This window comes from Panthera pardus, unplaced genomic scaffold, assembly GCF_024362965.1.
Source record: "Panthera pardus isolate Hobbes unplaced genomic scaffold, ASM2436296v1 HiC_scaffold_6, whole genome shotgun sequence".
Lineage (NCBI taxonomy): Eukaryota > Metazoa > Chordata > Mammalia > Carnivora > Felidae > Panthera > Panthera pardus.
Genome location: NW_026526991.1, coordinates 91,372,659 through 91,391,568, shown reverse-complemented (window position 1 = coordinate 91,391,568; position 18,910 = coordinate 91,372,659). Strand labels below are relative to the sequence as shown.

Below are 18,910 nucleotides of genomic sequence, written 5' to 3'. Positions count from 1 at the left end.
AATGTGGTAGAACAATAAGAAATAAGAAATACACAGTAAAATGATTTCAAATACACTGTCTGTGTTAAAAATGAATGTAGGATAAGCTTGTGACTAGAATCACTGTAAAAAACTGAGTTGTGTTGAAATGAAAGTCTCTGTTTATCCTCCAGTAGATAAATCCTCCAAGGAAAATAAACAAAATATTTTTTTCAACTTAAAATCTATAACTTTTTCTCAAGTCAGTGTAGAAACCGATCATTAATCAAGAACACAAGTCATTTAACAACTTTAGCCAAATGAGCAAGTGATCTCTATTGCAAAGGATTGTTAGTTTAATAACTACTATTAACAACATTATTTAAATACCAAGCAAACTGTGAGGTCAAGATCAAGCAACTTTTCTTAAAATCAAGTTCAAATTGATGCACTTTGGTAGGTGAGAATCACAAAATGATTAGGAAAACAGGTCTTTAACTCAACCAGGATAAGATGGCAGTTACTACAGATGCCCCATCTGCCGCCCCCCCCCCCCCCCAGAAAAAGGAGGGCTGCTAGAAATTGTAACAAAAAGTAGCACTAAGGATGTATAAGGTGATGGTAGGACTTAAGACCTGTAAAGCCAGATGGGACTAGAGCATACTATGCAAAGCAAAATAAGTCAATCAGAGGAAAGACAAATATATGATTTCGCTCATATGTGAAATTTAAGAAACAAAACAGATGTACATCGGGGAAGGGAAGGAAAAATAAGATACAGACATGGAGACAAACCATAAGAGACTTAAATATAGAGAACTGAGGGTTGGTGGAGGGGAGGTGGGGGGGATGGGCTAAATGTGTGTGATGGGCATTAAGGAGGGCGCTTGCTGGGATGAGCACTGGGTGTTGTAGGTACGTGATGAATCACTAAATTCTACTCCTGAAACCAACATGATACTGTATGTTAACTAACTTGAATCTAAATGTAAAAAAATCTAAATCTAAATATTAAAAAAAAATGTCAAAGTTTAAAACCAAAAAAAGAAAAAAGAAAAGAAAAAAAAACTTGTAAAGCCACTTGGCCACCACCTTCTCTCGCTTTCTGAAAAGTACATTTTAGATTTTGTGAGGAAGCATAGATGGCTTGGCCACTGTTTTGAAAGCTCACCCATTCCTGCTGTACCTCTTTGTAAGTAAGATTCAAGGCACATTAGCACAGCTTCTAGGCCAATACCCAGGCTGCATCCCAGCCCATTTTGTAAATGTAAATACAGGCTGAAGTACTTCGGTTTGTATTTAAAGTTTAAAGCTATTTTTTTCATTTTTAAAAGCAAAGCCGGTTTGTACATACAAATCCCACTCTCACAAATAGAAATGCATATTAATCTTTTGGTTTTGAAGATTAATCCTTAGCTCTTCTTGATGTGAAACTACAATTAGTGAACTGGGGTTAGTTTACAAATGTGAAACAGGAGTATAAACAGAGCGGTTAGGTAACATTTGCCCCATCTCATCAAGAATTAAATTAAGTAAGTTGTTTTATTTTTTTAAAGTTTTTATTTATTTAGAGAGAGAGAGAGAGAGACAGACAGAGGGAGAGAGCACATGCGTGTGAGAGCAGGGGAGGGGCAGAGAGAGAGAGGAAGAGAGAGAATCCCAAGCAAACTCCACACTGTCAGCACAGAGCCCAACACAGGGCTGGATCCCATGTACTGTGAGATCATGACCTGAGCCAAAATCAAGAGTCACATGCTTAACTGACTGAGCCACCAGGGAGCCCCAAATAAGTTGTTTTAAATAACAATATGATTTTGATGCATTTTCTTTCAATGCTGAATTTGGAAACATTTATGATAATTACAGTAAATATGTTATTTTAAATATTTTATACTAGAAAAAATTTAATAAGACTTGGCTTGACTTTAAAAATAATGAAAAAAATCACCCTTTGGAGAGCTGTGGAAAACTCCCCATCTTTGAAATTTTTATTACCCCAGGATTCAAAAAATATCAATTATGCTGTGATTAGGACAGAGCTTAACAACATCTTGGGCCACGGTGCTATAGTCACACATGCAGAGTCAGCAGCCCTAGCTCATCAATATGGGCATCCCTTTGTATTTCACCTTGAAATACTACAATGTAGAAGTTGTCCCGATGGGTTCTGTAATCCCAAATGGAACTCAGCCTGTAACAGCCTATCTGAATAAGCTTCCTAGCAGTTCTCAGACAGGAGTAATATCACTTCCTTAAGGAACATTTAGAAAAGTAAAGGGGCATTCTTGGTTGTAAGAGCAACAGGGAATACCATGGGGCAACATAATGGTTGCTTCTAATCCTTGTCTCTTCTGCTTTTATTCATTCCAACTACACTAACATCCTTGATGTTCCTCAAACACATCAAAAAAGCTTCCATTGCAAGGACACTGTCCCTATGCTTGGAATGTCCGTCCTCTCCAATCCCAAGGCAAGCTCCTTCACCTTCACCTTCACCTTTTTAGGTCTTTGCTCAAGCCACCATCTCAACAAGGCTGTCCCTGTCTAGCCTATTTAATTTTTCAAATCCTTTCCTCCTTCCTCCCTCCTTGCCTCCCTCTTCTTCCTCCTCTCCTTCTCCCTCTCTCTCTCATACTCAAACACACAATACAAATTCTGCAAACTTCTTATACTGCTCCATTTTTCTGTAGTGTTCATCATCTCCGAATGTACTCGATGTTTATTCTGTCAATTATCTGCTTCCCCTAACTAGAATATAAACTCTACGAGGGGCGGTAGTTCTGTTTTATGCAGTGCAGTATTCTACAGCTCTGTTCAGTACCTAAAGTATAATAGAGAACAATGTTGAATGAGAAAATGGGGACCAATGATGCTAAGCATTTTACAAGGAGTGTCAGCTGCAGCTCTGATAACTGTACCGATATCTGTGATAAGAGATGAAAACATTGCAACTTGCATGGAAGTTACAAAGTTAACTCTATCTTACTCTGCATCCAAAATATAACTTCAAAGGTCAAAGCTCAGCTTCTGTTATAGGACCATTGGCTATCAAAAGGATTTTTGCAGAGTCCACTTTTTACATATTATTTATAACCTCTCTTTCTCAAAAGTGTTTCTATTCTCTTCTGAGTATACCTCTTCTCATTCTCTGTATTGCCTCCTTAAGAAATAACAGGCAGGCTAAAACTCTATATGTTTTACTTAGTTATTTAACAACAAATAGTGATTATACCAGTTGTAGAAATTTTGAAAAATAATTTGCCCTTAAGTTCTTCCCTAATTTCTGATTCCTTTTTATTTACATAGTAAAATATTAATAACTTTGTTTATATATTACATAATATCAATTAGAAATACAATATTCCACATTCATTATTTATAGGAATGAAGCATTAGCACTCAAATATTTGTTAAGTAACTAAATGGTTTCATTTTTTAACTGTTAGAGAGATAGCAAAGCATGTAATAATAAATATAACCTCTATTAACTACCCACTCAGCAAGGATGTGCTGTAGAAAGAAGGATTCTTATAGCTCAGAAACTTTACAAAAATTTTTTCTAATAAATAGCCCCAGAAAATAATACTAGTTTATAAGTTTTAACACAATTGAATAACTTCTGATTTCTTTGTATCTCCCAAAGCACAAATGATCTCTCCGTGGATATTCACATGCCATACTTACAGGCTTTAAAACTATGTTCACAGTATAGCTGGACTTCTTACCTGTAAAATACAAATAAACCTGCCCACTAAAACTGATACTCATATTTTTTGTTAAAAGTTAAGACTGCTTTTTCCATGTCTCTGATCCCTCCCCCATTTATCCAAACAAACAGGCAACTAATCACTGATCTCACCCAGTCTAATATAAAGCTATTCATCAGAATACGTTTTCATTGAGTAGTTCATCAGTACAAAAGAAGCATCATGCTTAATGCCATAGGTAGTTGAAAGTGTAACAGCCCTGAGCCTGCTTATTTGGGGAAAATGTGAGCCATCTATCAAGGGATATTACTTAAGATATTTTGAAATGTTGTAACAACAAGAGAACAAAATAATTTCAAAACCAGTATGCACATCTGTTAGAACTGTTATAATAAAAGCATGGCATTGTTCTAAAAGTTTTAGGAAATGAGAATAAACTAGCAAGTCTAAAATTTTCTTTTTCCTCATGAAGTTGGCTGTTGGGATCCCACATCATAAATGAGTTGGGAGTTTATTTTTTCTCAGTGGTATTTAGATTACTATACAATGTTAGCACATTTTATGAAGTTCCTTTCCCCTTTACTAGTCTTTGTCATATTTGATATTTATGTTTATTAAAACTGATTTTCTGTTTTTATTAGTAGGATGGATTTAATGTAGATGATGCTTTACTGCATTAGTAATAACAATTTTACTTAAATATGGTTTTGTTGTACTCCTCTGCAAATAATCTTTGAATTCCTAAGAGTCTTTTATTTTCCCTGTAGCCCAGTTGGAGAGTTTTTAATATTAAATTGAATCATAACAACACATGCTGGTTAGAGTCTAACTTAATACACGCAGCTTAATGTTAATTTTCCAACTTCAAATCAGGGATCTGACTATTCCAAGCTGATTATTTATCTCAAGTGTGATTTTGTTTTAAACTAGTAAAGTCCACAGCTAGAGATTTTTGCATCACAAAATCTAGCACTATGAAAGAAAACAAAATTCAGCAAAAGACTTGGAATCTTTACATAACTACAAAAATCTTATTGAGAAGAAAAAGATCTATCAAGATGTTTCAGTAATATAGGGAGAAAGCAAAAAGGAAGAGGTGATGCACAAATGACTGATGTGGGCAGGTTGTGAATACAGTAAATATGCTTGATGAATATAATAAAAGGGTAAGCTTACGTCCTAAATCCTTTAGAGGAAAGTTATCCATTAATATCAATAATAAGGGGCAAAAAGTCTTAATAGGCAAAAGAAATTGCTTTAAAGTCAACAATAAAAATCTAAATGCCACACTTTTTGCTTGACAACGTAAGCTTCTGCTTCAAAATACATTTCTTATAAATGCCTTGAGAAGGGAAATATATAGTTAATCATTAAAAAAATATGGTATGATGGTGGAAACAGACACAGAACAGACAGTGTCAAACTCCATCGGCACTGAGAAAAACAGAATTGGGTGATAAAAATCACAAGGGAATATACTTAGGCATTCTATAGTATCATAAAACTTGTCTTTCTTTTTAGAATGGTGAACACCCTGTAAGAATAAGTCAGTGTTATAGTTACAAATACTAAGAAATTAGCTGGCATCGAGTATCTAATTTTACAAATTTTAATGCCTGTCAAGCTATGGTGATCTGGTGAAAGTTGATTATGAAAAGTTAATGCTCATTCTAAGGCCAATGCTCGTTCTAAGGCCATATAGATTCTACCATCTGCATGCGTGGGATGCGTATACATACTCACACCCCTTTAACGCTTCGCAAGGGGTAATTCCATGTATCAGTAGGAGTAATCGCTTATATGAGCCAATAAAAAATTAAAACGAAAGAAAAATGCCTTTTTGAAGAAACACAGTTAATGCAAATGTCGTTTAAAAAATAGCTGCCCAACTGAATAGAAAGAATACAGCTGTTTTTATTTTTACTTTCCGTGTTTTCAAGATCTCGTCCTACCTTAACGATTATTATACGGATTAAGGTGAGAAACGTTGGCTAATTTTTTTTTGAAGACAGGATGAGGTGCCCGCATAAAACTTTTGAATAATAGAAGAAATTCTCCTAAGAACCAGAACCAGAAAATGTTTCCAAACCACATGCAAAAATAAGATTTCAATGCTTCACAGTGTAATGAAGGAAAGTATAATGGCTGCTTGAGGTTCGTGCAATTCTTTTAGGTTATATAATTTTTCTGTGAGGCAAAAAACTGAACTACATAATACATTTCTGCAGTGCATATAGGCATCAAAACCATTTACCAAATTACTACTTTCAGCATATTTTTCAAATGAGATTCCTTAATAAATTATGTGTATGCAGTCAAAACACAACATTAACATTTATTATTAGTCACTTAATGGAAGTTAATGGTGAGTTTATAAATGAAATGCTGGCTTACTTTGATATACACTAAGAGCAACCAAAAATAGAGGTTCTTTCCCAGAGTTCTGTGTATTTATAAAGTGCAAAATAAGCAATTTTAGCAATTCTCAAATGTAGTTCTTCCAGATGCATTTAATCCTAAATATACTTGTAGAAACAGAATATTTTTCTGCTAAGTCAGGTATGTCTAACTTATCCATCTTATGGGTAAGAACTATCCTGACTGAAGTATTCCATGCTTTATAAAAAGATTTTAAAAAAACAATAAAAATATAAAAACAGTGTGAAGTATTTTCAAATTTTCAATATTCTTGAGGGAGGTATCTTGAGGGAGGTATTTTCAGTGAAAATATGTCGTCTATAAAACAAGACAAAACAAAAGCCACAACACTAAAATAATTCATTATGTTAAATACCCCACTGAAAATGGATGCATTACAGGGCAAGGACAGAAAGATGTCGTAGATAAATTTACAAATGACAAATTCTATATGTATGCGAAATATTTTTAACAGAGATTGCTACAGAGTTGTTGCTCAGAAAATCCACCAATTTTTCCAAAAATGAGGGGCACTCTCTCAAAATATTGTAGCAAATAAAATTATCACTCCTGATTTGTACTGGTCCTTGAATGGTATAGAGTGTAAAATGTTTGAAATAAAATAAAATTCAATAATACAACTTCTTATAAATTACAACTTCTTATAAAGTTGTAAATAAGGTAAGATCATTTACAAGAAATAAAACAATATTTTTTAACAGGGCATGGGGTCTAATAGACTCACATACTACAATATTTCATCATACTAAGATTATGTGAGACATTTAAATATCATAAAAATTACGATAATAATGAAGTGTTAAAAAACTGAAACGAAGCTTGTAGGAAAAAAGTTCATTTGGGAGGAGTTTCGTTCCTTATAAAAGCTTAAATTTTCAGAATTTAAAACAATAAAAAGTGATTTTTCAAATAATAATAATGCACTGATTTCTGGGGAAGATATTTTCAACTGCCTAATATTAAAAAGAGGAAAATGAAGGGGGAAAAAAAAAAGAATAAACACCTTATTCAACATTAAAAAAAATCTATGCAATGAACTGTCAGATAAAATCATATTAACACATTCGTGTTTACTTTTAAGGTTGTAATTATGTATGCACTAATATAAATTAAACTTTATATAAAAATTTAGGGCACAGGATTTGATTAGTCTGAAATAAAGTTATAGCCAGATTAATACTCTATGTGGCATTTGGCATTTAAGTTTAAATTTCTATTTGCAAGTCGTTCTATTATTCTATTAAAGGATGTAAAATTATAGTCAGCATAACACCTTCAAATGCTTTTTGTTAATTGGCAGCTATAGTGGGACATGAAGCATCATTCTCTCCCAGCAGTTTCATTTTAAACACATTATTCCCAGATATAAAAATAGCAAATTACATTAAATTTTACAGAAGGCATTTTCAGCTTCTCATATAGGAAGAGCTATAAGCAGCTTCCATGGCATAACATCACAGCAAACAGCTTTGAATACATTCTCTGGTAAGACACCATTCAGACATACAAGATGCAGCCTACAGGGACTTGATGCTTAAAATATACAAGTAAGAAGTTTTAGGCTTAACAACAACAACAAAAAAAAAACAAAAAAAAACAAGCAAAAATTTCCCAAAGTCTTGAGAGGCAAATTCTGATATTCTTTACTTCCTCCAAGTTGAAAAGTAAAGTAGTTTGTTATTTCTCCTCGTTCTGACTTTGTAACACTTGCCACAAGATTTTAATTCTAAAACTCTGATTACACGTTCACTACTTTCTTTCATATTTTCCAAAATGAGACAAGGGTGATGGACAGCTTAGCAGTGACAAGAGTCCCATAAACATCATTACTAAAACGTTTCTGTTTTTATACAAGACTTTATTAATCTACTTTGGGTATTCTGTTGGTTATGAGCTCTATCTAGTTCAAGGTATAAAAATGCTCCTCCATCTAATCTGTCATACATTTAATTTTAAAAATGAAAAAGTTATGAATGTGTCGGATACATTTTTTAACATCTAGATTTCTAGGTCTTGGCGTATAAATATTGATGGGCAGATTGACTTCATAGTTTAAGTCAGAACTCATGTTAATAGAGGAAGTTTTAAAAAGTCAATCCTTCTGTTCCTTTATCTAATGAGTTTCCAAAGGCAGAGAACAATCCTACAAACTGGCAAATTCTCTCTCATCAGATATGTACACTGTATATTCTACAGAGAAACAAAAGACATTATACCAGCCCCGTTATGGAAAATGAATTGTGGAGTTCTGAAACTCAGTATATAAATGGTGAGATATTTCTTTTTCTTAAAGCTAATTGTGCCACAAAGGAGAGAAAAATCTGAGAGAAATTGTATTTACCACAATAATAGTTTCTATAACTCTAAGAAAGTATCTTATGATTTAAATTCTTGTATTTATTATTCAAAGAACTTAAAAAAAACAAAGTAATGCAAATAAAATGTTATAACTTCAAGATTCATTGTTCAGCATGACAAGTGTTTGATTTTTTTGTTTGTTTTCTTTTTTGGAAGAAGTTAATTAGGAAGTTAAATACAATTGGAAAAAATATTTCACTGTTCTCTAGAAATGAAAAAGTTATCTGACTCAAGATAATACCTACAATCAATAATTTACCAGTACAGACAAAATTATTTTCTTCTTTATCATTTTCCATATTCTTACTTAGATACCTACTGATTTAGAGAGAGAAATACAAACCTGTAAGTTATTTATGGCTTGTTTGGTGCCTCAAAGAAATCATATAATATCCAAACACCAAAAACAAAACAAAACAAAAACAAAAACAAAAAACTGAACCTAACCACTTTTGAATAGGATTTAAATGGTTAAGCTTTGTGCAAAATACAAAAGTAAATGTGAACTAAGGGAAATGAGAAAAATTGTTTTCAAAACTCGAGAAAACAGCCACAGAATACTACTTGCTCCCTGATCATTTAACAGATTTTGTGTAATTAATAAACAGATAGTAACAATTTTAGGTACACCTTTATTTTTTCTTAGTTAATTTCATCTATTACCTAGAATTATGCCTCTCATACAGCAGGCATCCAATAAACATTTTTGAATGACTATACCATTCAAAGAAATTAATTTGTAAATAAAGTTTGCCTAATTGTATTTGTCTATGTGACATATAGAATTAGACTATTTTAAATTTCTAGTAAGAGACATATGCTGCTGAACATGGACACGATGTCATGGAGATACATACTTCTTACATAAAACTATATACCACATCTGTGGCATAATCTATAACACATAACACAGTTTTACACACACACCAACTCCCCATTTCGCTTCTGCAAGTTTTAAGTATTGATGAAGTCTTGCCAAAGAAGTCACATTATATACAACAAACCTTCAGTTTAAATAAGGAATAAGCTTGCAGTTAACAACTTAGTTTGAAATGTTAACAATCCTTAGGCTGTTAACATAACAACTGGCTATTAATGTGGTAATGACCAACTTAAGAGGACATTATACTCTGAGAAATGAATATATTGGCAATCAGGACCAAGGTTTTTATTAGAAAGAGTATGATTTTTTTAACAAGTTACCAAACATGAAAAGTTTGAGTCTACCAGAAATCAACTAAGTAATGTCACAAACAGCAACATCTATCTATCTTAGAGGAGGGTAAGCACTTTTGATATGAAAACTATTTTGATAAATCCCTTTAAACAAAACACTTACTTGAGACTATCAAACGGCAGTTAAACATTGTATTTTTATTACCATAAGAATAACACAATCTAAGTTTCCTTCTCTGCTTGCTATTATATCAACAACTGTAAAACAGTTTAACTCAGGATACAGGTATTACATTGGCAAATTTTTAAGTTTTTAAAATCCAGCTATTTCAACATACTTTCTGTAAATCTTACTTAATTTTTATCTTTATTGCTTACTAGAACACCTTAACTTTGCGCAGACTTATATAAGCTCCTTGTTTTGGAACTGTTGTTACATAAATCCATTTGAGACACTGCAGTTGCAAACAAATGTAAAAGTAAAAAAAAAGAGTCAAAAAGCCATGACCATTGGTTAGTAAAGATAAAGCAAAACTAGGAAGCATTGTTAAATCACTGAAAGTAAAATGCGAATGCTTTATGTGGAAATGAGGTTCTAATTCACAATGAGCAGAGGAAAAAAAAATTATTTCAAAGAAGAAGTTCAAAGACTGAAGTTCTAAGAGAATTCATGGAATAAGTTAATTCTGATTAGTTGTGCCACCACAATAAGGGAAATCCTGGCTATGGAGTCACTTCTCATTGTTGGCACCTTGCACGTATTTTATGCGCTTGGAACACAGAGGGATAGTAACAAGTGGTCATAATTAGCCAGGAGGCTGTCAGCTGAGGCAATCCTAAGGTTGGGGGGGTGGGGGGTAGAATCTGATAAATAGTGTTGGATTCACCCTTTTAAACGATCACTAATCAAATGATCTATTTTTATATATAAAGATTAACTGAAAATATAAAATAACTGAATTATATACTGAGAAGCACCAAATTCCCTAGAAAACACTTCCCAAAAATGACCAAGATGGTTAAGGAGTTACGGCTGATTGATAAATTTTGTGTCATAAAGGGAGAAAATTCAAAATAAATCGCTTAATGTCAGACTAGAAAAATGATTAATCGTATCAAATATGAAAACCCGAATGATGCCATATATCATTTCTCTAATTTGATAGCTCCTACTTTATTAATATATGTAATTTGCAGCTGAATCAAGTCACAAAGTTCCCTGAAAAGCAAAATAATTTTTCTTAAATACAAGTTCACGCATTGAGTGCTAAATGCTGGGAAACAAGTATAGTGGGCTTCATGGTTTTTTAAGCAAGAATATATGCATTGTCCTCAAACTGATCAGATGTTTAGAGTGGCTTTCATTTCCCCATAATGATGGAGATCTTTACTGTGTTAGTTTCCATAATGCTACTGGCAAGTCTGAAGCTGCTAATGCTCCGTGATGTCTTTGTGATGACCACTTGGAATGCCACTGAGGGTGGGGACACGGATTCACACTTGGGGAAAGTTGTCAAAACTGTATAATAAATATGCTAATAAATACCCGTTAATAATTTCAAACTGAACTTTCTCTGACAAACGAGACACAGGAAGATTGCTGAACAATTCTGTGTCAAGCTCAGCCTATCTTGTCGGTATGGTTTAATGAAACACTTATATGCTGATTTCTACCAACCACATCCTTGCCATGAACTGGTGCTTTTAATACGGGCGGTGGAATAACCAATCTCTAACTATGAGCATCCAGGCAGGCCAAATGGAATCACTTTCGATATCATGTTTTACTGGCCATTACTCGAGTAAGAATTTGCATAATAGGCACCTGGCAACATTTTGAAGGCTGACAGGTCAATGTCTTTCAGGAATAGAAGCTGGTAGTAAGGAAATGAAACCAAAAAATACACTTACAAAAGTATTTTAAAAGGAATCCAGTCATCACTGGTGTGCAAGGGTAATTCCTACCTCAGATAGTCTCTGCGACAAAGGATAAGATTAGCTTTAGTGTACAGGGTGGAGCCCACCTCTCCCAAACGACAGTCACAGCAGGCACACTTCAGGCAATCTTCATGCCAGTATTTGTCCAGTGCCTTTAGAAGATACCGGTCCTTGATCTTTCGGTTGCAGCCAGCACAACCTTTCGGCTTGGTGTCTGGCTGGACTGAGAGCATTTGTATACCTAAAGGAAGACAAAAACAAAAAAGAGAGCTGGGACTGCAGGAAAGAATCAAAAGATGTCAAAAGACCTCCAACAAGTTTAATATTTAATATTGCTTTTCTCAAGGAGCGTTAGACTTTCCCTTTTGGGGCTATCCTGAAATCAAACTAAAATTTGGAAACAAAAGCCTCAAACATTATAAAGTCCTTATTAAATCATTTATAAAGTTGCACCTGGACAGTGGGGGTGGGGGTGGGATAATGCATTCGTGTTGTACATAGTATACATTGACATTGACATGATGTTGACATCATATACACAAAGTTAAGTAACATTAAATAATTTTAGAGTGTCCCCATTCTCTGCATAGTGCAGTTCCTTTGGGAAGAAAACGTGAGTAATAATCTCAAAGGAAGCGATTTAACAAACTAGTCCATGCACCGCCTATAAGAGTCAAAAATGAGTTTTTCTTTATTGGTTAGAAATTCACTTGATTTGTGCTTGATGGTGGAAGGAGAGTGTACCCTAATGGGAAGACACTAACCTGACTTAGCAGTGGGGCTGTTTATAGTTAAACATAGAGTACAGTCACCCAGAAAGCTCCCCAATTCTACACTGTGTGTTTGCATCCAAATACTTCCTTCTGTGTTCTTGCTGTTTGAAATTGTTCCTTATGTTACAATTTTACAAATGAATCTATACTCACAAACATGAGTCAGTGCCTCTATAAATGGCAGATTACCTGACTGCATACTGTATGCTTTCATATAAAATGAAAGTACAGGATTGGTTTATTACCATAAACACACACTTATTAATTTCATAGGGGAAAGAAAAAACAACAGAAGGAAAAATCTAAATACATATAAATTACATAAACATATATACATAAATATATTATGTTATAGATAGGGCACCAGACATATATATAAAATTTATATACTTTAGAGATACATCTCCATCATAAATAAGGAGTCCAGCTGGGTTCTGTGGTTTTTACAACTTGACTGAAATGTTTTCAGTGAAAGGCTATTCCCCTTTGAGTTTCTTCTTTCCTAAGTGTCAAATACCCAGTTTAAAAAAAAAAAAAGCTGGACCAACTATTCAGAGCTTCATATTTATCCAATAACTCATTCTAAGTACTACCAAATACTCAAGACATCATCGATTCCTAACTCCCTCATTTTACAAATTGTGATACGAGGCCTAAGAGAGTTTAAGGACTCGCTCGATGCTGAATGACAGGTAAGCACAAGACTTGGTGGTCTTCTAACAGTCCAGAGATCCCACTACTATAGTATGCTTCCTCGCCTGTACATAAAGTTTCAAACTCTACAAAACGCCAAATGTAGATGCACTTGAAACAGTTCCAAGAAAAGAAATGCCAAGCCATAATCTTGGAGTATTTCCCTACTCCAAAGTAGCTAAACCTTCTTCAGTTTCCTCTGAAGCCTCCTTATGAAGGCTTCACCTCCATTACCTTCACACTCTTTTTTCATTTTTAATCACATTGATAAGAGACATCAAGGCACTGTACCCTCAGAGCTGAATAACTTTTCTAGGTACAAATAATGCATGGATTGCACATAATATTGTTTTGATGTTGAACTTCCATTACCAAATAAGTTCTCTGGTAGAGTGATGGACTAGGGTCTGGCAGGGAAGAAAGGGTGGATGTTCTTGCTGCATGATCTGCACAGTGTGGTAGTCAAAGCTGCAGACTAGCAGCTGGATTTGTACAGAAGAGCAGGTGGTATTCCTATAGCCTGCTTTCTATTCCCTTTCTTTGAAGGAGCTAAGGGTCTAGTGTAGATTAATCATAACCCTTGATAGCTCTGCTAAATCTCACTCTCTAGAACTTCTAACAAATGAAGTTTCTTTGATCAGAACTAGTTACCGTCTTCTAGCAAGGTTCCACAAGGAATAAATCCCATTAATTACGGTACAGAACATATCCAAGTGCCTCTTAACCATATACCTGGGGGGAGGGGGGAAATTTGGATTTACTAAATGACATTCTGTATTTCATTACTGAAAACATCGAGAGATGGCTGGCTATTCGAATTCACCAACTTATAAGGCTATTATTATTATTATTATTTTACGTCACAAAGCTAGAAAAAAAAATTTTAAATCCCTTTTAGTTGTAGCTAAGCTATATTTCCCTCAGTTGAGTTCCTACCATCAAGTGGAGAAGGACGGCTATCTTTATTCAAAATGCTTTGTAACCAGGACAGGGAATACCAACATTTGGCACAAGTAACACTACCCTGCTTGTCTTCACAAAATGTTTTTGTTGTGTTGACATTTTAATTTAGCACTCAGAGGCCAATTAATATTTGAAACTCTTACATTCTGTTTGGCCTTGGGCTTGAAGGAGTTTGATATTTTACCCTCCATCCTGGTACCTTCTTTTAGAGAACATCATCACCTTTCTCTTGAAAAGGAAATCTTTTCAATACTCTTCAAGTTAACAGTTGTAGAAAAAGAACTATTTAGTAGTCACCACGTTGCCATGTACCTAAAAGGCACAAAGCATCAGCAGCCCCCTTCCCCACCGTGCCCTCACCATCCAGAAGAACACGGCTGGGTAGAGTTATGCGTTCGGAAGCGGAGAAACATTTCACAAGTTGCTCATAGCACATCAGGACTCATAACTAGTTTTAGATTGGCATGTAAATTGTTCTGAGGGAAATTCTTATTGCCTCTGAGACCCTGCCATTCTGAGTTATTTGACAGTTTAAGGGAAATCATAATTAAAAAAAAGACATAAATAATAGCCTGTGCAGTGTGGTGTGCAGAAATAAGTAGAACCATTTCATTTAAACTCTGGTGAGCTTTTAATTGCCTGGATTGCATTGTGAGGCGGCCTAACGGTTGATTGCCTCCATTATGTTCCCTTGTTCTGTGCCATTCATCCGCGCGGTCTCAGCTTCAGTAGTTAACACAACAAAGTAACCACAACTCCACAACACACAGGGGCTTAAAAAAAATCATCATAATCAAAGATGTGCAGCACTTAGACACAGTCTTTTATATTTCTGGACTAACTACACATAGTGAACGGAAAACACTTTGTCCCTGTCGGAAGATTCACAGAGAACAATTTGGGAGAAGGAACAGGAAGGGGGAATACATAAAGGGGGTTGGCAGAGATGAGGTGCCTCAGGAAGATGCTAAAATGGGAATGCAGGTTCCGCAGCTGGGAGCAGTGACACAGATTAAAAGAATTTGGCCAACATGGCCATTCGATTGCCAAGAGGTACCAAACAAAAGATTTTCTCTCCTCCTGCCCATCTTCATCCTCTCCCCAGCCCCCAGACCCGATTGGAGAACTGGATTGGGCCTAAAAGCTTGTTTCTCTCTGTTCACTGGCCCAGAGCATCCCTACAGGCTGCAGCCCCCTAAGGGACAACAATGCAAATAGATGTCCCCAGATCTCAGGCGCTGGAGCTGCTTAACTCTGTTCTGCCCCTTCAACTCCCAACCCCCTCCCCATCCTTTCACCACCCCCTCCCCTTTTGGAGCAATGGAGCTGGGAACCAATTTGATTCCCTTTTTCTCCAATGCAGCTGCAAGGCTCAGAGATACTGACATTTTTCCACTCTTATCAGTTTAATTACAGTTACCATGGCAGCAAAGTGCTGGTGCTTGGCAAAGGCCAACAAGAGATTTGCAAGACTGAGTTCAATTTTGATGCAGCTCACATGCAAAAAAAAAATAAATAATAATAATAATAATAAAATAATAATAAAAAAATAAGAAACATACATGCACTCTAACAAAGAATCCCTTATGGAGTTTATGCTCTAGCCTTTTGTGGTTGTGTCTTCGCAGCCACACAGAGATGATTTGCAAAGAATGTAGCAGTATTTGTTGCACCTAGCAAGATTAATTGGTTTAAGCAGCAGTCTTCCAAACCAGTTACAACAATAATATTTCGGATCTTAAAAAAAAAAAAAAAGACACAAAAGCAGCGGAAGAGCAGGAAAGCTTTAGAGCAGTCAAGAGTGCCGAGCGCCGGCAAAGTGCATCTATGATAGATTGTAACCTTACCAAAACTTTTCTCCTTTTTCTGCATGAGTTGACTTAGGCGTGCCTGAGTTGCAGCAGCTTCGCATTGAGCACAGAGCCCAAGGTAGAAGTGGAAGGGGGTCTCCTGGATTTAGCTCAAGTGTGGACCTGGTGCGCAGCCTACACCGCCGAGGACCGACTATTGTGAAGCCACTTTGGGAGCGGGTCGGAGTGGCGGCAGGGGGTGGGGGAAGGGATGAGGGCGGCCAGACGAGACAGAGCGCACACACAGAGCCCCTCGCAGTGTGGCGGTGTGCAAAATGATGGCGAATGACAAAGCCACATGCTTCCCTAACTCTGCCCGTAATCCTAAAATCCCAGCGGCCCCTTTTAGCTTCGTGGTAACAAATGGATTTGATTAAACTGTCACATGCAGCGTTAGCATAGCATATCATGTTCAATATGAAAAAGATCATAAATCTGACTTGTATTTCATAACAGCAATCTGGGTAGCCCCCGTAAAAATGTGCTGCATCAGTTTGAATCTCCTCCTGTTAGGACATGGGCACCTCGTTCCAGGGAACCTGTCTCTCGTGGCCACTTCTCCCCACCGCGCCCCCCACCCCCAGCCCCCCTGCAAACAGTCACTTTTCCATCTTGCCGGAACCACCTTTTCTTATTACGGAAAAGTGGGGAGAGGCAGAAGTGTCCCCAAGAACCGCAAGACTGTGATTTCAACTCTCGGAGGGGGAGGGGGCTGTGAATCCCAGCAAGTACGCAGCAGGGGGTCTGGAGCCCACCTAGGACGGAATTCTCTTCCCCAGGGCCAGGCCGGAGCGAACCTCTCCAGATTCCAAACTCTCCCTGCCCCTCTCTTCCCGGGAGTAAGGGGTGTGGGAATGCTGCGGCTCATCCTGAACTTTGACTATTATCCACTCGAGTCGTACTTGAGACATTCCGCGCCGCAGCCGCTCTCCCCTCCTTCCCTCCACATCTTCCGCCTGCATCTATTTCATGTCTCATCATAAAAATAATGAAGCCTCACATGATTTAAACAAAACCGTCTCAGCAGAGCTGCAGCCCGAGCGAAAGTTGCAGTGCGGAGCTGGGCTGCAGCCCCAGTTTATGCCTCATTAGGAGAGGCTGGGGAAGAAAAAAAAAAAATACCCACATCCGCACACGCACGCGCGCACCCGCAGACACACACACCACAAATAAGCCGACGCGTGTATACACAGTTGCTGCACTTACCTTCTCAATTAAGCGATACAGGGGGAGGCCGTTCAGAAAGCACAGTGGCTGCTTTGTAGTGCTTCTCCTTGGGAAAGGTCAAAAAGAAGCATTGTTTGAAAAAAAAAAAAGGAGGGGGGAGGGAGTCTCTATTTTTTAAGTTTAAAATAATGAGGTCCTCAAGGATCCGCCAAGTAATGGTGTTGACCGCATGTGAGCCACAGGTGTCCTCCTTTTAGGCAACTGCAGTCCAAGGCTGTCTCTCTCCGTCCTGGCTCAAGACAACTTACCCCAGCAGCACGCGAGGAGCCGAGCTGGAGGAAGCCCCGGCTCTCAGCTGCAAAATGCAATCCCTTCCCAGCCAGACATAATACAGCCGAAGAAAAGGTCACTCAGTTATTACTGAGCCGGCGGAGCCCAGGCAGCGCTTGTCAAGACCACAGAGAAGCAGCTCCCTTCCGATTTAAGACTATTTACCTCTCGCCCCCACCCCTCCCCTCTTCTCTCCTTTCCTTCTCTCCCTCCCTCGCTCGCTCGCTCTCGCTCTCGCTCTCGTGTGCCTGTTCTGCAGCTCAGTCAAGTACAGCCGCCCTCGGAAAGTGCAAAGCAGCCACGAGACAGATCGGGCTTTGTTGCTAATTTCCCAGGGTGAAAATTTACAAGCCTGCGAGTGCAGTCAGCACAGCCACATGCATATGCTACTCACAAACGCTGGGGACGACCCGCGCACAAAAAGTGACCTCTGCAGGAGTCGGCTGGGGAAGACCCTACCTTCTGGACCCGTCCAAAAGAAGTCCTGCGAAAGAGCCCTGGAGGAGAAGGATCGGATTCCTAAAACAACGAGGGCATTTTGGAATAGGTGCCCACATTTAAAGCAAACTGTCTTCCAAAGCCATTTCGGAAGCCACCGGTTATGGAAATTAAAATAAGACAAGAGAGTCAAACGGCTTCCAGAACACACTGGAAACACACACAACTGTCCTCTTTAGGAAATGTCTGGGGGGTGGCTGCAGTTGCCCGGTCTCTGACTTCCCTTAATGAACTCTCTAAAGTCTCTGCTCAGCAGGGCAGTGCTGCCGCACAAGCTGGGTCCAGGGCATGGCATACTCCCCTTCCTCCCTGCCTCCAGCGGCCCGAGAACCAAACTGTGAACTTGTTCCTTGTTAACCAATACTGAACCGCCTCCCACCCCCACGGATACACTTCTTGCAATTACTTGAACACCTTGCAATTTAAAGTTCACATGCTAGAATGAGAAACACCCAAGAGCACAAGAAACATGTTTTCACAACTAACTCGGTCAGACAGCCATAGAGTTTTTTCATCATTACTGCCCTGTCTTCATAGGCTTATTTTAGAGGCCTTGACAGGTTGGGTTTTTTTGTTTTTTTTTTTTTAATTGAAATTGGTTCTGCTGTCCCCAATCACCTCTTTTCCTCTCCATATCTGTAAAGGCCACTGGTAGCTTTAAAATATCTTATTTTTCCCCTAAGTTTTCAAACTTCAAAGTCATCCTCTCTTTCTGGTAATTATCATAGCGTCCCCACCAGATTTTATAAAGCCCTGTCAAAGGTCAAGTTTAAAAACAGTCCACATTTGAATGACTCTAGCTGAAATGTTTTAAGGGCCAAGAAAGATTCAACTGTTGAACTTCAAAAAACTTTTTTTTTCTTCTCAGCACCATCAGTTTTAATCTAGTTTTATTTAAAAAAAAAAATCAAAGCACCCCCCCCCATGAATATTTAGGCCAAATTATGTGTCTCTTCCTAAGGAATAATAACAGAGCATTGATAACTGATTTTTTTTATCCCTTCCCTTTTTTTTAAAGCTCATAATAAAATAGTATGTGGTTTGCTTTCCTCTCCCTTTA

The 18,910-nt window shown here is 37.3% G+C and overlaps 1 protein-coding gene across 7 annotated transcripts in view; it reads right to left on the bottom strand.

Annotated features, from left to right (window-relative positions):
• The window catches only part of LMO3 (LIM domain only 3), a 54,581-nt gene that overhangs the window by 35,481 nt on the left and 190 nt on the right, over positions 1–18,910 (bottom strand). The window contains exons 1-3 of one of the 7 annotated variants that reach the window (XM_019452103.2): positions 17,812–18,169; positions 17,062–17,128; positions 11,604–11,817 (exon numbers count right to left, since the gene is read on the bottom strand). In XM_019452103.2, the coding sequence (XP_019307648.1) occupies positions 11,604–11,809 (206 nt within the window). In that variant the 5' untranslated portion in view covers positions 11,810–11,817; positions 17,062–17,128; positions 17,812–18,169. Of the gene's footprint in view, positions 1–11,603; positions 11,818–15,852; positions 16,393–17,061; positions 17,696–17,811; positions 18,171–18,910 lie in introns of those variants that run through there. The other 6 variants (XM_019452104.2, XM_019452108.2, XM_019452102.2 and 3 more) reach the window with 6 other exon arrangements.